This window comes from Gracilinanus agilis, chromosome 4 (genome assembly GCF_016433145.1).
Source record: "Gracilinanus agilis isolate LMUSP501 chromosome 4, AgileGrace, whole genome shotgun sequence".
NCBI lineage: Eukaryota > Metazoa > Chordata > Mammalia > Didelphimorphia > Didelphidae > Gracilinanus > Gracilinanus agilis.
This window is the reverse complement of record NC_058133.1, coordinates 234,835,484-234,861,004: the sequence shown is the minus strand read 5'-3', so window position 1 is coordinate 234,861,004 and position 25,521 is coordinate 234,835,484. Positions and strand designations below refer to the sequence as shown.

Here is a 25,521-nt window from a genome sequence, read left to right as displayed (position 1 = left end):
TTTGCTGCCATTTTCTACTTTAGTCTGTTAGATTGTGAGCTCCTTGAGGACATGAACTGTTTTTGCCTTTCTTTGTATTCCCAGTGCTTAGAAATATCCAGCACATAGTTATCACTTAATAAATGCTTATTGGTTTGATTTAATTTGATTTTAAAAAACATAACCTTTAGAAATAAACAACTTGTTTTTAGAATAAATGAGTTTGAAAATCTTGAATGTAAAAGCTGGTATGCTTTTACATTTAATGTTTTTTTTTTCCTAAAAAAAATTTAGTGGTGCTTATTGTTTTTAGATATTGCGAATCCAATATATTTTCCTCATTTTCTTCCCTAAAAAAACAGGCTTAAAAAAGAAAAAGGAGGATAAAGCAAAATCAATGAATGTATCTACTATATCTGACAGTATGTAATCCTTAATATCCTTACTCTACAATGAAGAAAGGAAAATTAAACATTTTCTCAATTCTTTTCCTAGCCAAACTTAGTCATTCTAAGTACAAAGAGTTCAGTTTCATTTTTATTGATCTACTTATTGTGTGTATTATTTGCATTTATTGGGTGATTTTTGTATATATTGTTTTCCTTGTTCTGCTAACTTCACTGTTTATAAGTCCATATACATTTTCCCATGCTTCTGAATTCTTTATATTCATGTTTTTTTAAGGTGCAATAATATGCCTTTACCATTTGTTTAGCCATTTCTAAACACTGCACACATACTTGGTTTCCAATTCTTTGCTATCACAAAGTAGTACTCTTTTGAATATTTTGGTATGCATTGCTTGCTTCTATCTGACCACTTTGGTTATTTTGCATAATTCTAGATGACCTGGGCTGATTCACAACCTTTTAATTTCTTTATTCATTAATGTTATTGGATATAATTATAGGAATATCATTTAATTTTAAAAAGTAATTGTCTTACATTAGTATAGAAAATTAACTGCTGAGCAACCATTTCTTATTGCTAACATGTAAATTCATTTATGAGTTATATGTTTGTTTTAAACTGTGTACCAAAAGTTGTCATGGTGACAGTTTGATCAACCAAGAACTGTCAACTGAACAACAAATAGAAAATTATTTTGCACACTTAGAGCATTATTGCCAGTCCTAAAACTACAGGCAGACATTTATTGGATTTATGTTCATCTGTTATTTATATCATAGTGTTGAAGAGACTTTTTTAGATATTTGTTACTATAAAAGTTTCATAAGATTTTGTACTAATGAAAATTTTTTTCTGGATGATTGATCATTTAGCAGAAATAAGAAAATTCATTTGTTTTTTTTTTTTTGTAATTACAAGTTTTCAGATAAATTTAATTTTAAATTAGATCTGTAGTTTTTCTTCCGTTTTATTATTTTGGAGCTCAGAAAAAACATTTAATTTGTATAAGTACAAAATTATATATTATGTATCTTTCTAAATAGTATTATTAGTAATGTAGAAAATAAGCTGGACTATCTTTGGAAACTGTAAATCTCCTTTAATAACTCCAAATTTATTAGTTAGTAATGACTTCATAAAAGCAACTGCTTAAAAATAAGCAAAAAATTATTTTGATACTTCCCTAGGTTTTCAAATTAATATTAATTTATTAACTGCTACATTCTCAGTTGCCTCTCCAATGAATTTTATACTGTTCCCATCTATTCATTGTTCCTCTCCCAGGTATAACCTAAAGCAAATGATTTGTAGCCAGTGAGATTACCTCCGGACTAAAATACTCAATTTGATCTGTGATCACAATACTAGACACTTTCCTTAATTTCTCCTGATATTAACAGAGTATCATTGGAGCATATAACAATACCAGTAGATGTTGGTATTAAAAGATAGGTCTTTGATTTTATATTAAACTTGAAATTATTAAAGGAGATTTACAATTTCCAAAGATAGTCTAGCTTATTTTCTTCCTTTTTTTCAAAACCAATTTGTCCATTTGTACTGTCTGTCCAAGGTATATGTGTTCATGGAGAGTTCCTTAGATTATACATTTAAATGTATATTGTAATCTGTGTAGTAAACACTCTTCAAGCCAAACTCTGGAGTGATTACAGGTCTTCTCTTCCAGGAGGCTTTGCAGTATACTGATAATCTTATCTGTGCTAAAATCAATTAGGAAAAAACCTGTAATAATAATATACAAGTATCACGCCACTTTATGATTTCCTTGTCTTTTGTAGAACAAAAAGGCTTTTGTCTTTCTCTGAGTTTCTAATGTATATTTCCACTTTGGTTAGTTAATCAATATCTTCGGATTTCTTAAATCAATTCTCGAATTCTGGAACTTAATATTTTTCTAAATAAATATATCCATCTTATTTTTTTCTTTCAGTTATGTTTTATTCTTCCCAAATTACATATGAAAGCAGTTTTTGACCTTTGTTTTCTAACATTTTGAAACCCAAATTCTCTCCCTCTCTCCTCTTTTCCCCTCCCTCAGAGGATAAACAGTTTGATATTGGTTATACAAGTGCTATTATGCAATACATTAAATTACATTCACCTTAAAGAGGGTGGAAAAAATAATGAGAAAATCCAGACCACAAAATGGATAAATGAAGAGATCTTTATTCACATCTCAAAATTTCCTTTACCTTTCACAGAAACATTTTACCACAGGTTTCTTTGAATAACAAACTCCCCCTAACACTTAAAATTATTCAACTTTTAGGAGGCAGCTGGGTAGCTCAGTGGATTGAGAGCCAGGCCTAGAGACGGGAGGTCCTAGGTTCAGATCTGGCCTGAGATACTTCCCAGCTGTGTGACCCTGGGCAAGTCACTTGGCCCCCATTGCCTACCCTTACCACTCTTCTGCCTTGAAACTAATACACAGTGTTGATTTCAAGACCGAAGGTAAGGGTTTAAAAAAAATTATTCAACTTTTAGAATTAGGCTTATTGCCAGCTTTTCAGGAATTTTCATGTCATGTAAGAAATAACATCTGTCTTATGTTATTCATATTTTAGTTTCTCTACTTCTGTTCTTTGTTGAGAGAACAGTCTTATTTGTGCTATTAATTTAAACCATCAACTTTCAGGGTAATTAGAAAATTGAATGTGTCAATTCTTCTTCTTCCTTAGTTTTGCAAATGCTGAATTCCCAGTGTTATTTCTGAATACTATTTAAGCAAATATTTGTAATATTTAGCCAATTTTTACCAGGACTAAGTAAAAAGAATTTTATTATCAAATAAGCTAATACATGGAAACTATACAAAAGCAAGATGACATTGCCATCATTGTAGAAGCAAATATGATTTAGGAATTATTTTCAAAGCCCATTGCCAGATTTTGAACCAAGTTGCATTATGTCTTGTCATTTGTAATACTTTTTTTTTTTAATTTTTTTTTTTTTTATTTTAAACCCTTAACTTCTGTGTATTAACTTACAGGTGGAAGAGTGGTAAGGGTAGGCAATGGGGGTCAAGTGACTTGCCCAGGGTCACACAGCTGGGAAGTGTCTGAGGCCGGATTTGAACCTAGGACCTCCCATCTCTAGGCCTGGCTCTCAATCCACTGAGCTACCCAGCTGCCCCCCTGTAATACTTTTTAATATTGACTGACATTACCTTCAAGTATTCCCTTGGCTTCTATAAAACCACACTACTGTGATTTCCTTATCTCTGACTATACTTTCAATGATTACTCTTTTTTTTCTTACCCTCAAATATTCTGTTCTCAGCCACCTTCTTGTTCTAAGATCTTGGGAATTCTACCTTCTCATTTTATAAATTTAATTTTAAGTTGACATTAATCTAATTGACAAAATAGTTTTTACAAACCTTCTCTTCAAGTGTCATTCAATGCTTCCTCCTCCTATCTCCTCAGCTAAGAGCCTTGTCTTATCTTTCACCTAGAAAATCCAGGTCATTTGCTAAGGAAACTTCTCATCTCTGCTCCCCATCATTTTATAATTACTTTTTAATTCCCTAGTATTTGTATCCTTACTCCATTCTTTAATGAATAAGAAGACCTTCACCCAACTTAGTCCAAAGCCAACCCTTTTCCATATACAATCTCATTCCTTTCTGTTTTCTCTAGCATATTACTCCCACTATGATCTTCTCCTTCTGTCTTCCCAGTCCTCCTTTCCCCATTTTTCCCCTCTTCATCTCTCTTCTTCCCTCCTCTTTTCTGTTGTCCCTTTTCTCTCCCTTCTCTCTGCCTCCCTTCTGTCTCTTTCCTCCTTTTTCTCCCTTTCCTCTCTACTCTTTCTTCTCTCACTCTTCTCTAGTTTCTCATTTACCTTCCTTTTTTTTTCTCTACTTAAAGATATACTGGTCTGTATCTTTAAAAAAACCTTACTAAATCTTACTATACCTGCTACTACTTCTCGTATGTTTCTCCTCTCTTTCTAAGATAAACTCCTTGAAAAAGGTATCAATACTTACCACCTTTCCTCCTCTCATCCATCTCTAAACTATATAATCTGGCTTCTGGTCTCATCTTTCCTTCTGACTTCACAGTTAAAACTGCTCTCTTCAAAGTTTCCAGTGATCTTTTAATTGCCAAATCTACTGAGCTCATCACAGTGCTCACTTCTGAATCCTTTTGCATCATTGGACATTGGTGACTACCTTCTTTTCCTGCATATTCTCTCCATTTTTGGGGGTGGGTGGGCATAGTTCTCTCCTGCATCTCCTATATGATTTGGCAATTAATTGGCTATATGGGATTAAGTAGAATGAGGAATCCATAATGAAAATATCATAAGTGTAAATAAAATAAATTCAAGGTAATTGGGGTTGAAGGACACTGCCTTGGGGTATTAAGGAAAACTTTGTATATGGTGTGGTACTTGAACAGAATTTTCAAAGAAGCAAAATTCTAGGAGGCAGAAGAGCAAGTCTTCTAGGCATGAGATAATCAGTACAAAGGTAGGGAGATGGGACCTGGAGTATCTTATGTGAGGAACAGCCTTTCAGACTAGATCAAGAGAATGGGAAGAAGAGTAATGATTGTAAAGGAACAGATGAGTTTATATTTGATCTTATAAGCAATAGGAAACCATGGGAGTTGGGAGTAGGCCTGGTCAGACCTGTGTTTTAGAAAAATTACCTTAGGAGCTATATATAGAGGGTGGGTTGCAGTGATGTCAAAGTAAAAGCTTTCATTCCATTTAGGAAGTTATTGTAACAATCCAGGTAAGAGATGTTGATTGCCTAAATGAGAGTAGTAACCATCTAAGTAGAGAAAAGGGGACAGAATTGCTATTGGGATAAAGTTCTATTCCACTGAACCCCCATTTTCTATAGAATTATGCATAGCTAACAAATTCTGAAGACTAAGTATGCCTGGAAAGAAGTGATATAAAAAGACATTCCTATCCACCTCTGCAGCATTCAGAGGTCCACAAGTGCTGTGGGTATATTATATGTTGAAATCTGGGCAATATATACATTCTTCATCCATTTTGTCTTTCCTCAGTGGATGAATAGGCCAAACTCCTTATGCATCTTTCGGGATGCTCTGCAGCAAAGGTGTTCTAGAGCTAGCTGGTACTGTCTATGGAGAGAACCTTGGTATTTGACAAATGCTACAAATCAAGGCATGATTTATTACTTTGTTGATTGTCTAAACTTAAAGAGTTAGAAAAAATGTTAGTGATAAAGATTAAACTTAAAAATGTGTTGTACATACATAACTTTTTCAACCAGTTGGGATTTTTTTTTGTATTTTCTTTTTTATTTCTTTTTTTTTTTAACATTTATTAACATTTATTTTTTTGAAAAGTTAACATGGTTACATAATTCATGCTCTTACTTTCCCCTCCCCCCCCCCAATTCCCCCTTCCCCCTATGGCAGATGTGTGTTTCCACTGGTTTTAACATGTGTCATTGATCAAGACCTATTTCCAAATTGTTGATAATTGCATTGGTGTGGTAGTTTCAAATAAAAATCCCCAATCATGTCTGCCTCAACCCATGTGTTCAAGCAGTTGTTTTTCTTCTGTTTCCACTCCTGTAGTACTTCCTCTGAATGTGGGTAGCGTTCTTTTCCATAAATCTTCCAGAATTGTCCTGGGTCATTGCATTGCTGCTAGTACAGAAGTCCATTACATTCTATTTTACCACAGTGTATTGGTCTCTGTGTACAAAAAAGTTCTTCTGGTTCTGCTCCTTTCACTCTGCATCAATTTCTGGAGGTCTTTCCAGTTCACATGGAATTTCTCCAGTTTATTATTCCTTTGAGCACATTAGTATTCCATCACCAGCATATACCACAATTTCTTCAGCCATTCCCCAAGTGAAGGGCATACCCTCATTTTCCAGTTTTTTGCCACCACAAAAAGCACGGCTATTAATATTTTTGTACAAGTCTGTTTATCTATGATTTCTTTGGGGTACAAACCCAACAATGGTATAGCTGGATCAAAGGGCAGGCATTCTTTTATAGCCCTTTGAGCATAGTTCCAAATTGCCAGGCAGAATGGTTGGATCATTTCACAACTCCACCAGCAATGTATTAATGTCCCAGTTTTGCCACATCCCCTCCAGCATTCATTACTCTCCTCTTCTTTCATTTTAGCCAATCTGCTAGGTGTGAGGTGGTACCTCAGAGTTGTTTTGATTTGCATTTCTCTAATTATTAGAGATTTGGAACACTTTCTCATGTGCTTATTGATACTTTAGATTTATCTGAAAATTGCCTATTCATGTCTCTTGCCCATTTATCAATTGGGGAATGGCTTGATTTTTTATACAATTGGTTTAACTCCTTGTATATTTGAGTAATTACAACCAGCTGGTTTTTAAACATTTATTTGTACACCTCTGCTCTTACCGTATCATGGAGCATTGCCTTCCTCAAACAAGAGCATGTCAGTTAGTCCAATTAAAACAAAAACCAAATGTTCAACTTCACTCAGGCTTTTTACTAGAGAAACTTAAGTAGCAGAATTTGCTTTTCAATTTCATTATGTTTTATACGCCATTCACCTGGTAAATGTGCATATAAGTAATGAAATCAATAGTACAGATAACTACAGAAGCAGTAGTATAGGTTTAATTGAGAAACCAAATAACATTTCTGAATAATTGAAAGATGCTTATACTTGTGTAAAATGTCCTAAATCTTCTCATAATTTCAGTTCTTCTTTGATTTTTTTAAGTTATTAGATTATTACTTAGGTCTCCAAGAATATAGCCATATTTCATAGCAATTCATATTTTCCCCATAAAGCCTTTTTATTTCCTGATTCTTACCCTCTTGGATTCAACTTAATCAAAGAAATAATGCTACCTAATTATTTTAGACTTTGTTCAGAAGTTGTAGACTTAAATATCTATTTAAATATTTCAGTCAGAGGCTTTTAACCCCCTTTTGTTAAAATTACCTTTCTGATGATTGACTCTCTTAGTAGTAGATTTGTAATTATTATAGCTGGTTTTTTTGTTCTAGGGAGAAAAATGGGAACCAATTATTCAATATACAAAATACCTTGATTTTTTTGAATGCATTTTTTATCTCCCTAGGCTGTACTGTGGAAAAGACATTGGACTTGGAGTCAGAGAGTCTGGATTTTCTGGGTAGGGGACCCCTTTCTACAACCTTTGTGACCTTAATCAGGTTACCTAACTTGTCTGGACCTCAGTTTCCTTCTGTGTAAATTAAAGAAATGGGATTAGATTAAGATGATCTTTAAGCTCTAAATCTATAATCCTAGGAATTGCATTGTAAGAGTTGAATGAATGAATGAATGAATGAATGAATGATGGAGAAATAAGAGAGTATATAGAGGTAAGAGGGATGGCTGAAACAAATGAAGATTTGTTTTTTATTGCTTCTACAGCCCTTTAATATCCCAATAATTTGAGTGAGGCAATGCCTAGGAAGAAGAAAAGATACAATGAGTAAGGATCAAGTTGGAATGTTCATAAGGCAAGAAACAAGTTTAGAAAAGAAGATAGAAAACACACATAACCACTTTCTCTCCCTACCTCCTGTTAGTTTTAAAATTAATATTCTGTGTCTCCAAAGTATGATATTTATAAGGATTTTATTAAAAGTGCAGGGAAAGAGTCCCAATTCACCCTCTACCATGCTGCTTCCTCCTCTCCAAAAAGCCCTGTCAGCAGAGCCACCACAACCATATCAGAACAGCCCGCAAAAACCCCAGACCAATAGCAAAAGCTTAAGGAATTATGGGTATGGTGAAAGGGAGTTTGGGTAATGTAGTTTAAAGGGTTACAAGGTCTTTTCAACTTTACATTTCCCCCCCTGTGATCCTTTGGGGAGACTATAGTCTCCCCAATGGATCATGAAAACATAATCAAATTAAAGTTTATAATAATTCAGAGATAAAGGGGAAATAAAAGGGAGAAAGAACAAAACAAATGTTCAATGCATTGACAAAAGCCATTTAGGGGGCAGTCCCCTTTCTGGCATAAAGTGTCCATTCAAAATAAATACATTCAACCCCCAACCCCCCAAAGTTCAAATTCGCCATGTCTTGAAATTCACTCTGGATCTTTTGGTGCAGTGTGTGGTCTCTGCAGGAATCTTCATAGTGTCTTCTGGATTCTGGGAGGTAGTCTTCTGTTCTAAATTAGGGTCAAATTCAAGTCCAAATTCACAGAAATAACATAGTCTTCCCACCCTCCCCCCAGAGGAAAATACAGGGATACACATGGGAATCACACAGGAATACATGGTCAAGGCATAAGGTGTATGAATCAATTCTCAAAACAGCAAAGAGTCAAAAGAAAAAGAAAAAAAATAACCTCTGAGGAAAATATAGGATATAAAAAAAGAAAAATGTGAAAGGAAAAAATTCTAGGAAAAAGAAAAAAGAAAAAAATTCACAAATCAAAGCAGGTTCCTGTAGCAATCCATATCTCATAAGCTTTGCAACAACAATCACTCACTAACCCAATTTAACAGCCTGGACTACAGTAAGTTGTCACATCATGAAAGAAATGGAAAAAAGAGACTAGATCTTGAGACAAATGGAAAATAGCATTTCCCAGTGCAATACTTTTCTTCACTTTCAGAGATAATGGAGCCAGAACAAATTATTATGCTAGGCAAATGGACATCTTAGCTTATTCTTATTGCAAAAATCAAAACAGTCAAGAGTCTATTTAATGCTGGTGACTTTAAATGTAAAAAAAAATGAGAGAAAAGGGAAAAAAAACAAATACTGTATTGCACATGTAGGAAGAAAAACGCAAAAAAAAAATATGTAGTTTACACAATCGCAGAGGTAAAGAATAGAGGTTAATTTTCAAAAAATAAGATTCATTCCCTCCTTAACTTGCCATGATCCACAGTGTGAGTGCAAATGAGGTAGACAAAGTGATGTGGGTGCAAATGAGGCATATAAAGCAATAATACATTCAAGAAAAGTACAAAAGGAATGGCAAGAGGCACAAAATGTTTTGAAAAGCACATCGGATCAATATAGGTCACTAATACAGATTTTTTTGTTGTGAGGTAGTATATGTATCATTCAAGTACAAGGACCAATCAAAGTGCAACAAAATAGTGCAAAATCCAGCAATAGAGCATTCTTATCACAATAATCAAATACAATCAATAATCAAATATAATAGTTACAGGCAATTGTACTTAGTACAGAGAATTATTCATTATCAATAGAGGGTACTCGTTTCACATGACTGCAATGAATCCATGAGTCCCTTTCCCCAATTTTAATGGCTGTTGGTGTAGGTAATAGGACCCGGAATGGTCCATCATAAGCAGGTTCAGTCGACCCAGTACGTTTGAAATTCTTTATGTACACACTATCACATGGGTTCAAATCATGAAGCGAGAAGTCAAAGGGGCCTGCTTAAACAGCAGCTCCAGAGTCGTGGAGTTCTCACAATTTTGTTTATAATTGTCTGATATAAGTGGCAATGGTTGTATCCCCTCCTAACAATGAAGTATAGGCAGGGTTAAATGGTTGTGCCTGAATAGGTGGATGTCCAAAAGCATCTCAAATGGTGAGATGTGTAAATCACCTCTGGGTCTGCTTCTGAGATAAAATAAGGCCAGAGGTAGAATTTCAGGCCATTTTAAATGTGTCTCCATACATAATTTCCCAGTCATAGTTTTAAGTTCTTTATTCATCCTTTCAACTTGGCTGGAGCTCTGGGGATGATATGGTGTATGAAATTTAGGAGTTATCCCCAAACATGAATAAATTTGTGATAAGACTGAATCAGTAAAGTGACTTCCTCTATCAGAGTCAATACATGCTGGCAGGCCAAAATGAGGAATAATCTCTTTCAAAAAGATTTTGGCAACAAAAGCCGCTGTGGCCTGAGTAGTAGGAAATGCTTCAGGCCACCTGGTCACTTGATGGACTATGACCAGACAAAATTTATAGTGTCCAGCTTTTGGCATAGAGATAAAATCAATTTGCAAATGTTCAAATGGTGTGTAAGCTAGAGAAAGTCCACCAAAAGCTTTTTCTTGAAAAGTGTGCTGATTAAAGGTCTGGCAGCTGAGGGAACAGGGAAAAGCCCGTGGAAGGCGCCTGGAGGTGGCAGCTGGTCCAGCACAAGGCTGGAGAGGGTAGGGAAGGCATGCAAAGGACACCTGGGAGGGAAAATGCACAGATCCTGGAAAAGGTGGGAGGCAGCAGCTCAGCAAAGGATTAAAAAACTGCAGAAAACTCTGCCGCTGTGTGGGGGAAAGGGTAGGGCGCAGCTGGGAACTATTTCCACAGGGAATCTTAGGATCCCTTCGTAAGGTTGCCAACTGTTAGTTTTAAAATTAATATTCTATGCCTCCAAAGTATGATATTTATAAGGATTTTATTTAAAGCGCAAGGAAAGAGTCCCAACTCACCCTTTACCATGCCACCTCCTCTCCAAAAAGCCCCATCACCATGCCCACCACAACCATATCAAAACAGCCTGCGTAAACCCCTGACCAATAGCAAAAGCTTAAGGAATTATGGGTATGGTAAAAGGGAGTTTGGGTAATGTAGTTTAAAGGGTTACAAGGTCTTTTCAACTTTACACTCCCCACCCACCCCCTTCCTCTGAGGTAGATTGGAAAGAGGAGAAGATACAGAGAAAGTTTGAGATAGTAAAAAAAAAAATGGTTTAGTGTGACAACTGGTAGAGAGGGCTAAGATAAGGGAATCTAGGTAAGATTTGTTTTTCCATTTCAGCGAAGTAGGAGATAAGGTTTACTTTTAGATTGGAATGTAGTAGTGATGGAAAAGATTTGAGGGTTGAGTATAGAAAAGATTCGAAACAGTCACGGTGAGAAATACAATATAGATACTCAATAATAAATAATAAAGAAAATATTGGGTAATGTAGTTTAAAGGGTTACAAGGTCTTTTCAACTTTACACTCCCCACCCACCCCCTTCCTCTGAGGTAGATTGGAAATAAATAATAAAGAAAAAGGTTGTTACCAACATCATTTGAGGTTAGATAGCATGAATCTCTGATAGACTCATATGTCAGTAGTGGGTTGAGAGATTTTATGCCAAGTTAGGCTCCCATGGCATCCAGACTACAAATGGAGGAGGAGAGTAAGGATTTGAAATGGAATAAAGCAGCAGAGCAGACATAGTTGGAAAGGTGGAACATAAGGGCCTGTGGTCAGAAATTGGAGTTCATAGATGAGATCCAAGGTATTCAGGCAGGCCCTGCATAAACTCAGAGGGTTTCATATTTAATTTAGGTGATCTCATCTAGCTTCATCTTGGAGCCAAGGAAATAAATTCTGAGAGGAGCAAGATGACTTGTCCCAAGATCCAACAAGAAAGAAAAATCAGAAACCGGATTTAAAACCAATTCCTGGAAAGGCATGGGTTTTTTTGTTTGTTTGTTTGTTTTTAAACACCTAATTATCCTAAGCACTAAGACAAAGTGTTGGTGGAGGGACAGGTAGGGAGCACAGTGGACAGAACTCCAGGTGGGAAGACCTAGGTTCAAATCTAGCTTCAGATACTTCCTACCTGTTTGACCCTGAGCAAATCACTTGTCCCTGATTGCCTAGCCTTTGTTACTCTTCTGTCTTAGAATTGATACTAAGACTAAAGGTTTTTTGTTTGTTTGTTTGTTTTTTAGTGTCAGACTCAACCCTTCAAACTACTGTAGATTCTTGTAGTTACTGATATAAGAATCAGTAAATTAATGTTTTGATCCTATTATGAAGAAGCTACTTGAACAGTTTAGCTCATTATTATTATTATTTTTTTTTTATTAAAACCCTTACCTTCCATCGTGGAGTCAGTAGTGTATTGGCTCCTAGGGCTAAGCAATGGGGGTCAAGTGACTTGCCCAGGGTTACAGGTCTGGGAAGTGTCTGAGGCCAGATCTGAACCTAGGACCTCTCATCTCTAGGCCTGGCTCTCAATCCACTAAACTACCCAACTGCCCCAGTTTAGCTCATTATTGAGAAAGAATTGAATTGTGAGTTTCTTGGGAAGAAAATTTCACCAACAGATGTCAATACAGTTCCCCAAGAGGTTTAGTTAAGTGTGAGGTATATCTTAATATGTAGTTATAGTTTTTAATTTAAAATATGATTTGTTGAACATTTCACAACTTTGCCCTAATATCCTGTCTCTCTTTGCAGTATTATATTCAGTGATTTGATTCTGGAAAAAGTTTATTTTTAGGAAGGAATGGCAGAATTAGGTAAATAGAATTTCCCATTTGGTGAGAGATCAAATTATAAAAACCTTCTAATTCTTGTAATGAATTCATAAGCCTAATTCAACAGTGTGATTTGAATGGTCAAAGAAAAATAGCATGATGTGATTTATCTAAGACTTGGCAGACATAAATCCTGTCATGGTAGCAGTCAGAATTTTTTTGTTTGTTTCCGTTCTAAAATAACAAGGATGGAGTTTGCTATAAATTTTAGTTTGGGAAGGGATAATTATAGGCATAAAATTAATTCACCAGTGCAATTAAATGTTATTCAAATAAGAATGCCTGCAGAAATCAGCATTTATCAGTATTTATCTCTAGTATTTTATGTAAATAATTTCTTTATATTCTGTATCAAAAATGTGATTAAAAAATTTGAGACCTTTCTTTTTACAAATGTATATATATATATATATATATATGTGGGATTTCTATTAGTATTGTCATTATTTGAATGCTTCTGTGGGGGAAGGGTAAAGTTAGGTAACAAAGTTTAGGATGTTACTCTGTAATAAGTGATTATTTAGGATGTCACTGTAATACATGATTATTATAGGCAAGCAATTTTTTTAAATTTACATTTTGCACATTAAGTTTTACAAAGTGCTTTACAGATAATCTCCTTTCATACAACAAACTTGGTAGGTGCAGATAGAGTTAGGGTTAGAAACAGAAGATTTTCAGATGAGCAGTGAGACAGAGAGAGTTTAGGTGACTTACGCAGGATCACAAGCCAACATATGTCTGAGAGCAGATTTGAACTCAAGTCTTCCTCACACTAGACCCAATGTTTTATTCACTGTGCCTTGGATTAATTTTTCATATGAGGAATAAAACAAAGACACTTTACAAAGGAATTTGCCATTGTTAATAAGGATATTTGGTGCAAAGTCCAAATGAACTCTCATTTGTGGATATTGTTAATATCAAACCCCAGCCCCTACCAAGATCCCTTCGGTAAGATTCACTATTCCTCAAAAATACAGGGAAAAAACCAAATGGATATACTATCTTGTACAGATATTACCATACAATTGGAGGGGAAACCCATTCAGATAGTTAATTGGTACATATATCTTGAACTCGGCTGAGAATGACTTGGGAGGAAAAAGTTGACTTGTATTTGTGAAAAAATGCTTTTGGAAAAGTGGATAGTACATTAAAGAATCCCAAGCTATTCCTTCATGTATTATTGCTCAAAACCCATTTCCATATTATTAATTTTTGTAGAGTAATTTTTTCAAGCCCAAACCCTAAATCCAGTACCCATATAAACAAATGATATGTTTCTACTCCCACAGTTCTTTCTCACAATGTGGATAGCAATCTTTTTCATAAGTCCCTTGGGATTGTCCTGGATCATTGCATTGCTATTACTAGCAAAGTCAATTACATTTGATTGTGCCACAATGTTTCAGTTTCTATGTATGATGTTCTCCTAGTTCTGCTCATTTCACTCTGCATCAGTTCATATAGAAATCCTCCCATTCATCATTCCTTATAGCACAATAGTAATCCATCACCATCATATACCACAATTTGTTCAACCATTCCCCAATCAAGGGATACACTCTCATTTTCCAATTTTTTTTGCCACCAGAAAGAGCACAGCTATGAATATTTTTGTACAACCATATTTTATTATCTCTTTGGGGTACAAAGCAAGTAGTGGTATTGCTGGATCAAAGGACGTGCATTCTTTTTTTTTTTTTTTTTAGAACATTTTTCCATGATTACATGATTTTCCCCCTTCCCCGTCCTGGAGCAGACAAACAATTCCACTCAGTTATACCTGTATCACTGTTCAAAACCTATTTTCATGTTATTCATATTTGCAGTAGAAAATGGTTGGATCAATTCACAACTCCACCAGCAATGCATTAGTGTCCCAATTTTGCCACATCCCCTCCAACATTTATTATTTTCCTTTACCGTCATATTGGCCAATCTAATAGGTGTTGGGGTAGTACCTCAGAGTTGTTTTAATTGCATTTCTCTAATCAGGAGGGATTTAGAACACTTTCATGAGATTGCTGTTACTTTTGATTTCTTCATCTGAAAATTGCCTACTCATGTCCATTGACCATTTGTCATTTGGGGAATAGCTTGGTTTCTTGTAATGACTTAGTTCTTTATAATTTGAGAAATTAGACCTTTGTCAGAGATTTTTGTTATAAAAATATTTTCCCAATTTGATGCTTCCCTTCTAATTTTGATTTCATTGGTTTTGTTTGTACAAAACCTTTTTAATCTAATATAATCAAAATTATTCATTTTACATCTTGTAATGTTCACATTACAATGTAATGTAATGTTTCTTAGTCTAAAATTCTTTCCTTTCCAATAGATCTAATAGGTATACTATTCTTTGTTCACCTGATTTATAATTTCCCTCTTTGTATGTAAGTCATTTACCCATTTTGAATTTATCTTGGTAAAGGTTGTGAGATGTTGATCTTAAACCCAGCAGTTTTTGTCAGATCATAGGTTCTTGTCCCAAAAGCTGGGATCTTTGGGTTTATTGAACACTAGCTTGCTGAGGTCATTTATTTCTAGTCTATTTCATTGTTCCACCCTTCTCTCTCTTAGCCAATATGATATCATTTTGATAATCACTGCTTTATAGTACATTTTAAGATTTGGTACTGCTAGGCCCCCATCCTTCGCATTTTTTTCATTAGTTCCCTTGATATCCTTGATATTTTGTTCTTCCAGTTGAACTTCATTATAATTTTTTCCAGTTCTATAGAAAAGTTTTTTAGTAGTTTGATAGGTGTGGCACTGAATAAGTAAATTAAGTAGGATTGTCATTTTTATTATGATTAGCTCATCCTACCCACAAGCAATTAATGTTTTTCCAATTGTTTATATCTAGTTTTATTTGCATGAAAAGTGTTTTGTAGTTGTGTTCATATAATTCCTGAGTTTGTCTTAGAAAATAGATTCCTAAGTCTTTTATATTATCTAGAATGATTTTAAATGGAGTTTCTCTAACTCTTGCTGCTGAGTTGTGTTGGAAATATATAGAAATGCTGATGGTTTATGTGGGTTTATTTTGTACCCTACAACCTTGCTAAAGTTATTAGTTATTTCCACTAGCTTTTTAGTTGATTTTCTTGGATTCTTTAAATATACATATCATCTGCAAAGAGTAATAGTTAGTCTCCTCATTGCCTACTTTAATTCTTTCGATTTCTTTTTCTTCTCTTAATTGCTACTGCTAGCATTTTTAGTACAACATTAAATAGTAATGGTGATAATGGGCATCCTTGACTCCTGGTGTCATTGAGAAGGCGTCTATGATACTTGCTGATGGTTTTAAATAAATACAGCTTATTCTTTTGAGTAAAGTCCCTTTTATTCCTATACTTTCTAGTGTTTTCAGTAAGAATGGGTGTTATATATTGTCAGAGGCTTTTTATGCATTTATTGAGATAATCATGTGATTTCTATTAGTTTGGTTGATGATATGGTCAATTATGTGAATGGTTTTCCTAATATTGAACCAGTCTTGCATTCCTGATATAAATCCCACCTGGTCTTAGTGAATAATCCTTGTGATGACTTGCTTTAGGTTTTTTTTTTTTGCTAGTATTTTATTTAAGATTTTTGCATTTTATATTGTCTGTAGTTATTTTAAATGAAATATCTCCTACTATCTCTTTTCACAGGGCTTTGTTGGTGATCTATAGAAATCTTGATTATATATGTGAGTTTATTTTATATCCTACTACTTTGCTAAAATTATTATTTCAACTAACTTTTTAGATGAATCTATACGATTTCTCAAATATACAATCATATCACCTGCAAAGAAAAATCATTTTGTTATCTCATTTCCCATTCTAACTTCAATTTCTTTTTCTTATTGCTATTGCTAGCATTTCTAGTACAATATTGAATAATACTGGTGATAATTGGCACCCTTGTTTCACTCCTGGTCTTATTGGGAAGGCTTCTAGCTCATCCCTATTACAGATGATGCTTACTAATAGTTTTAGGTTAATGTTTCTTATCATTTTAAGGGGGGAAAATCCATTTATACCTATCACTCCAAACCTGTAAGGATGGGATTTGTGCAAGGGGGATGGGACAAAAGAAGCCAGAGAAGGAGTGGCTGATAGTCGGTGACAGTTACTGGCAGTTGAGACCAGAGAGAATGCTGGGAAATTCTCTGGAGGACTGGGAGGAGGGGTCTTCCGGCGGAGGACTGAGAGAGGGAGGAGGAGAACAATCCAGCTCAGATCCAGTCCTGAGGGCTTCCTGAGGATCTTTCTTTGGACATTGAAACTCTGATTCCCTGGTCAAAGATTCCATCTCATCTCTCCCAGCAAGACTTCAATTTTGGGAGTGATCTCTTAGTCTCCTTCCCCCAATACCCAACCTTGTTGAGAGACCCTTTCTAGTATAACTTACAATTTTAGAAAAGGATAGAAATAGAAACAGAAGGAGAAGGGGCAGAGGAAGAATCTTGGGAGTGGGAACCCCAGAGGTTCCCTCCTGAGTGATCGACCCCATAGAAATAGAGGAAAGGGCACCCCAAAATCCCTTTCCCTAACCCTTGAAGTGTGAATAATAAAAGCCATTCATTAGTCAGATAGCGTTCTGGAGTGCCTGAGAGACAACAAGGGAGAGGGGAACAACAGCTTGGTCTGACTGCTTCCATCTTGGAGCCAGACCACCTGTTGTGAAGTTAAGTGATTTTGGGGGAGGCTTGTGTGAACCCTGCCCTCATTCAGAATGGGATTGGGGTACCACATACCTCATCTTATAGGGAAGCCTTGCCCCCAACTCCTGTGGGGCAGCACGACCATCCAGGTCACTCAGTTTCAGGGTGACACTCCCTTGAAGTTTCCTGGTGTATATTCAGCGTGAGGGGAGAGCTGGAGGAGAGAGTCACCTTATAAACTCTATCTCCCATTCTATCATAATATTTGCATACTGGCTCTCATTATTATTACATTTTTGGCAGAGCCAGCTTAAGTAAAGTACCTAATAATTCTGGGGGGGGGGGAGCCACTGTTTGAACCAGCAGCCATTTTTCTCTTATCTACAGCACAGCAAAGGGGACAAACTTTTTCAAGCAAAGAAAATTTAAAGGCACAGCACCATAGAAATTTTACATTCAGACTGATACAATGGATGCATCAATGGGGAAAGCAATTCGTAACATGATGGGAATCCTTACATTACTATACAACTTTTTGTCTATGATTTATAGTTTCTGGATGTTAGTGATCCCAGGCTATATAATGGGAATCATAGAAATATATGATTCCTGGGGGCAGCTGGGTAGCTCAGTGGATTGAGAGCCAGGCCTAGAGACAGGAAGTCCTAGGTTCAAATCCGGCCTCAGACACTTCCCAGCTGTGTGACCCTGGGCAAGTCACTTGACCCCCATTGCCTACCCTTACCAATCTTCTACCTATAAGTCAATACACAGAAGTTAAGGGTTTAAAATTTAAAAAAACAAAAAAAAGAAATATATGATTCCTGCCAATGGCTAAAGCTAGAAATAGGTCGGGTCTTTGCTTTAATACCAACCACGATTGCAATCATCATCTCATTCCTCCACTTCTATTGGTCCTTAAAGAATTTAGTGCACAAATTGCTAGGATACAAGGATGATAGCACTGTATTGATAATGACATTAAGAAAGGAAATAACAAAGTTACTTGAAGAGAATGCTCATTTGAAAGGGGGAAAAGGGATCACAGCAGAGAACAAAATAGAAATAGCAATAAAAACAGCTGAGTCACATACAGACACAGCAAAGAAAATAGAAGAATGGGCAACAGCAACGGCAGTACCAATATTGCCAATTATTGATCACATGATTTTGCAGCCAGATTCTGGATTTCTCCATTTTAAAATACATAAGCCATTCACTGCTACAGATCTAGACACCCTAAAATAACAAATGCCTGCCTTTTTAAAAAATCCCTTCAAGGCCATAAAAGAATTTAAGAGAGCATTAAGACTTTTTGATCCCACATATTTGGACATTGAAATTATTCTTTCTGAAATATTTACACCAGCAGAGAAAGCACAATTTATTGAGGAGACCCATAGGAACGCAAATTTAACATCTTGGCCACAATATTATGAATATCTAGAATTAAATAATCATCAAAACCTAGTATGCCTAAGAAGAGCTAGGGAAGACCTTGTAGAAGCTATGAAATCCTTTGCTAAGCATCCTGATTCCTGAGGAAAATTCAAAAAGTTAAGGCAGGAGATAAATGAACACCCCTCAAACTTTAGATAGGCTTGTCAAAGCTGGAGAAACAATTTTAGGGTTCCAAGACTTAAATGAACCCAACTTGCAGCACATAAGGAGACAGTTTATTAAGGGCAGTTCCCTACCAATTAGGACATACTTTAATTTGCATTGTCCGGTATGGGAATCATTAAGTTTGGAAGACCTACATAAAACTGCAGCATATGTTCACTCGGGAAATCAGGAAGCCAAAGAATCCATTAGAGAAAAGATGATATCATAAAAGATTTGAAGGAGCAATTAAAAGAGGCTAAACCTACCATCAAACAAAAAGAAATAGAGGAAATAAAAAACCTGGCAGCCCTACATGCATATAAAGGCAGACCTCAGTACCAACAACCCAGACAAACTAGCAATAACTTTAATAATAATATAAGGTGTTTTCTTTGTGGGAAATTAGGGCATATAGTGAAAAATTGTCACCTCAAAGCCCAACTTAAACAACAAAAGAAGCAATTACAATAATACATACACAAATTCTAGATACAACACTTAAAAGAGAGAAAACAAATATTGTGATCACAATTGTGCATCATCTAGTCAACATGCTCCCGACCTGTACACTATGCAAAAATACATAGTGCCGGATGAAAACCACATTATTCCCAAGTACTGATGGGAAAACATGATACCTTATGAAGACAGGAAACAGCCCAGGAACATAAGGGAAAGCCCAAGGGGTGTGGCGATGGGAAAAGACATAAAAATCATGCTATAAGAGACTTGGGCATGGAAATACACTATGGAGATGGAAAAGCAAACATTAAATCTAGTGATCAAATAGAAGAAGAAAATCAAATGATCATGGATGTAATAGAAATCAAAAACAGAATTTATGGGATAAAAGACAATGATTCAAAGAGAAAGGAGAAAAATACAGATGCATTTACACCAGACTTTAAACCAAACATAATGACTATAGCACTAAGAAATGATAGGGAAATTGCAATATGCAAAGTACAGTAACAACAGATTTAAACTTAAAATCCTCAACACTTAATGACAAGAAGGTTCCAGATATACAAGATCATAGCTAAAGATAGAACATATACAAAAATATCAACTAATGACAAATCTAAATGCAACAGTTCAAGAGATAAGCTTAAATGGGTATTCTGAGCAGTTTTACACACAATGATATGAAAGAAAGTGCAAAGCAACTTAAAATAAAGACCATTGGAAAGGAAAGAGAATTATCCTTAAGCACTGACACAAGCAAACCTCCTAGAGAGTTGGCACATGAAAAGGTTAACAGAGAAAAGAATTGCATTGACATACTAGGACATTCAAACTTAAACCCAACAGTAAAAGACTTTAAGCCAAAAAAATCTCTGAGAAAAACCTTGATTCAAAAACTTTAAAACTTACAAGCTTGTGTTTCTTCAGGAATACCTTCACCTGGAGAGAACTCTAAATGCTTAAGAGATAACCAAAAAGAGGAATCACTTACACAGAACAACAAATCAATCCATAAAATAATACAGCCAAGCCAGGATAAGTCACGATAACAACATGTTAATGCCATACAGAAACAATAATGTAGAGGAAGCAAATACATTGCAAGATCAAAATGCATTGCAATCTGAGGGTCCAAAGCCAGAACAAACAGTGGTCACTTTACAACAGGAAGAAGACATGGGTTATATACAGAGATAGAGGCTCCAATGATTCAAGTGAATCAAAAAACAGAAACAACTGAACCCATGAGCCAAGTCAACCAAGAAACAGAAAGCTATGAATCACATATGACTAGCACGCTACCAAAAAATGACTTATGTTATCAAGAAATAAATAAGGTAATCTGAATGGATCAACGAGGCAATTTGGGTGTGAGGAACGATAAAGGAGATATTAGGCAATTGGAAGAGGAATGAAGGTAAGGGAAGGTATATAGGAGATAAAGAAATGGGGTATGTAGGAGAGGGCAGCTCAAACAGGTTTATTCCCAGAGGCTTGAGACAGAGGATACAGGGAGGAAACTAGGGCCAGTAAGAAATGTTTAGGTTTTGGCTGGAGGGTTTCTCTTGTTAGTTTCTAAAGTCTCTTGAGGGAGGAGTTGAGAGGGCCCCTCCCTGCCAGTCAAACTGATGGCTGGAGGAAGTCTCGGGTAGGTACTTCCTGCCAAGATGGATGCCCCTAGTTCTCTCAAGAAATAAAAAGAAAATGATTCCTTTTCTCTTTAGCCCTTGTCTCAATTTTCGATACAATGATTCACCAGAGGCTTTGAGTAGGTAACAAGGGGATTTATTAATCTCAGGTTAGTCAGAGGGAAAGAGGTTCAGGATTTTCTAACTGCTGCTAGGGAGAGGGGTGATGATGGGGAAATGGGTCGCGGAGAGAGCTTGCTCTCCCAGTCGGGAGATTTGACTGCCTTTTAAGTAAAGTCCTTATTAAATCACTAAAACTAGGGGTAACTTATTTGAGGATACTCTACTTGTCTATAGAAACCAAAACCCACAATGTTCAATCACCAAGCCCTCCCTTCCACCCAGGGCCCAAAGGAAATTCAGGGGAAGGGAAGAGAATGTAGATGGAGAGATCAGGGAGAGGTCCAAAGAAATGAGATAGGTTTAAATTTCCCCAAGATAAATAAGCACAGGCCAAGGCCGAAGCAATTAGACCAAAGCCAAGCTGAAAGGCTGCAGTTAACAGGCTAAGCCAAAGCAAAGCCTCCAGCCACAGCAAAAGCCAGAAGACAAAAAGCCTCGTCAGTTGGAACTTCACCTCTATTTATAGCTTTAAATTCTAACTGACTTTCTGAAGATTCTAAGACTTCTAACTGACTTTTTGTGACCGTTAGAAATTACAGAAGTAAAAAGTTTCTGTTAGCCACCTTACATTACACTTGGCAGATATGGACATGGAAACAATTTTAGCCTTAGATGTAATTAATACTAAGCCATCACAAACATATCCTGTTTACATAGACTCTGATGACATGAGTTCTGATGATGAAGAGGAAATGAAAAGACTATATCAAGAAGCAAATGTACCAGTAATCAGGGTACCAGATGTAGGCAATATACTGGATGACTAATCCATCAAAAGTATAGACTACCTAAAGAAAAGCCTAAATACAGGATTATAAACATAATGTGGAGAAAACTGTAGCAATGAAAACAGTATATATAAATGGAATTAAAGCAATATTAAATCGCTAGTTCAACCAATAAAGAACATTATCCTTCCAAAAGGAAAGCATATGTAAGTGGATATTAATCCTAGCCAAGTAATTGCAAAACACAAAATTATTGAAAAATATCTAAAAGTGCATATAACACACAAATAATAGATTGTGTCATCCAGGTCACCCAGTTTTGGGGTGACACCCCCTCAAAGTTTCCCAGTGTATATTCTGCTCAAGGAGAGAGCTGAGAGTCACCTTATAGGCTCTCTCTATCTCCCATTTTATCATAACATTTGGGTACTGGCTCTCATTATTATTATACCTATGACTCCAAACCTTACTGTGCCACCTACCTAACCCTTCAATGTTTTTAATAGAAATTAGTGTATGTTTTCTCAATGGCTTTTATTCCAGCTATTGATATAATCAGTGGGTTTTGTTACTTTTGTTACTGATTAATTATGTTAGTACTTCTCCTTATATTGAACCAGCCCTGCATTCCTAGTATAAAATCCCACTTGGTCACCATCTTTGTGATAGATTGTTTTGATCTCCTCACTAGTATTTTATTTAGGATTTTTACATCAATATTCATGAATGAAATAGGTCTATGATTTCCTTTCTCTGTTTTAGCTCTTCTTGGTTTAGATGTTGGCACCATATCTGGTTCATAAAAGGGGTTTCATACAAGACTCCTTTGCCTATATTATTCCAAATAACTTATTTCATACTGCTCCTGATAACTTTTTTTCTTTAGAAAATTCATTTATGGCCTATTCTATTACTTTTTCAAAAATAGATTTCTTCAGATATTCTATTTTCCTCCCCTGTTAATCTGGGTAGTTTATGGTTTTATAAATATTCTTCCATTTCACTTGTCGTTAAATTTATTGACATATAATTAAACAAATTAGCTTCTAATATTTGCTCTAATTTCATCTTCATTAGTGACATACACATCCTTTTCATTTTTGATAATAGTGATTTTTCTTTTTTTTTTTGTAATCATATTAACCAGTGGTTTGTCTGTTTTATTAGTTTTTCCATAAAACCAATTCCTACTTTTATTTATTAATTTAATGGTTTTCTTAAATCTAATTTTATTAATTTCACCTTTAACTTTCAGAATTTCTAATTTGTTGTTTTATCGGGGATTTAAATTTTGTTCTTTCTCTACTTTTTATTAGTTTCACATCCAATTCATTGATCTACTCTTTATTGATATAAGCATTTAGAGATATAAATTTTCCTCTAATTGCTACTTTTTCTACATCCTGTAAGTTTTGACATGTTGTCTTATCATTATCATTCTTTTTAATAAAATAATTGTATCTATGGCTTATTTTTTGTCATTAGATTATTTAGTCTCCAATTAATTTTTTTCTTATTTATTTATTTATTTTAATTTTAAGCATTTATTAATATTCATTTTTAACATGGTTACATGATTCATGCTCCTACTTTCCCCTTCACCCCCCGCCCTCCCCCGACCCATGGCCGATGCACATTTCCACTAGTTTTGTCATGTGTTCTTGATCAAGACCAATTTCCAAATTGTTGGTAGTTGCATTGGTGTGGTAGTTTCGAGTCCACACCCTCAATCATGTCCACCCCGACCCATGCGTTCAAGCTGTTGTTTTTCTTATATGTTTCCTCTCCTGCAGTCCTTCCTCTGGATATGGGCAGCGTTCTTTACCATAGATCCCTCAGAATTGTCCTGTGTCATTGTATTGCTCCTGGTGCCAGAGGTCCATTATATTCAATTTTACCATAGTATATCAGTCTCTGTATACAATGTTCTTCTGGCTCTGCTCCTTACACTCTGCATCAGTTCCTGGAGGTCTTTCCAGTTCACCCGGAACTCCTCCAGTTTATTATTCCTTTTAGCACAATAGTATTACATCACCAGCATATACCACAGTTTGTCAGCCATTCCCCAATTGAAGGACATACCCTCCTTTTCCAGTTCTTTGCCACCACAAAAAGCACAGCTATAAATATTTTCATACAAGTCTGTTTATCTATGATCTCGTTGGGGTACAAACCCAACAATGGTATGACTGGATCAAAGGGCAGGCATTCTTTCATAGCCCTTTGAGCATGATTCCAAATTGCCAGCCAGAATGCCTGGATCAGTTCACAGCTCCACCAGTAATGCATTAATGTCCCAATTTTGCCACATCCCCTCCAACATTTATTACTCTCCCCTTCTTTCATTTTAGCCAATCTGCTAGGTGTGAGGTGATACCTCAGAGTTGTTTTGATTTGCATTTCTCTAATTATTAGAGATTTGGAACACTTTCTCATGTGCTTATTGATACTTTTGATTTCTTTACCTGAAAATTGCCTATTCATGTCTCTTGCCCATTTATCAATTGCGGAATGGCTTGATTTTTTATACAATTGTTTTAGTTCCTTGTATATTTGAGTAATTAGACCCCTGTCAGAGTTTTCGTTATAAAGATTTTTTCCCAATTTGTTGTTTTCCTCCTAATTTTGACTACATTGTTTTTGTTTGTACAAAAGCTTTTTAGTTTAATATAATCAAAACCATTTAATTTACATTTTGTAATTTTCTCTAACTCTTGCTTGGTTTTAAATTCTTTCCTTTCCCAGAGATCTGACAAGTATACTATTCTGTGTTCACTTAACTTATTTATAGTTTCCCTCTTTATATTCAAGTCCTTCACCCATTCTGAATTTATCTTGGTGTAGGGTGTGAGATGTTGATCTAGACCTAATCTCTCCCATATTGTTTTCCAAATTTCCCAGCAGTTTTTGTCAAATAGTGGATTCATGTCCCAAAAGTTGGGCTCTTTGGGTTTATCATACACTGTCTTGCTGATGTCATTTACCCCAAATCTATTCCACTGATCCTCCCTTCTGTCTCTTAGCCAGTACCATATTGTTTTGATGACTGCTGCTTTATAGTACAGTTTAATATCTGGTACTGCTAGGCCCCCTTCCTTCACATTTTTTTTCATTATTTCCCTTGAAATTCTTGATCTTTTGTTATTCCAAATGAAATTTGTTGTAGTTTTTTCTAATTCAGTAAAGAAGTTTTTTGGTAGCTTGATAGGTATGGCGCTAAATAGGTAAATTAATTTGGGTAGAATTGTCATTTTTATTATGTTGGCTCGACCTACCCATGAGCAATCAATGGCTTTCCAATTGTTTAGATCCAGTTTTATTTGTTTGGAAAGTGTTTTGTAGTTATTTTCATATAATTGCTGTGTTTGTTTTGGTAGATAGATTCCTAAGTATTTTATATTGTCTGGGGTGATTTTAAATGGTGTTTCTCTTTCTACTTCTTGCTGCTCTAGTGTGTTGGAAATGTATAGAAATGATGATGATTTATGTGCATTTATTTTGTATCCTGCAACTTTGCTAAAGTTGTTGATTATTTCTACAAGCTTCTTAGTTGATTCTGTGGGATTTTTTAAGTATACCATCATATCATCTGCAAAGAGTGATAGCTTAG

The 25,521-nt window shown here is 35.5% G+C and overlaps 1 protein-coding gene across 1 annotated transcript in view; it reads left to right on the top strand.

The window, feature by feature from the left end:
* Nucleotides 1–338: 338 nt before the first annotated feature.
* The window catches only part of TNRC6C (trinucleotide repeat containing adaptor 6C), a 176,268-nt gene continuing 151,085 nt past the window's right edge, over nucleotides 339–25,521 (top strand). The window contains exon 1 of the mRNA XM_044675761.1: nucleotides 339–401. Within this exon, the coding sequence (XP_044531696.1) occupies nucleotides 377–401 (25 nt within the window). The 5' untranslated portion in view covers nucleotides 339–376. The remainder of the gene's footprint in view (nucleotides 402–25,521) is intronic.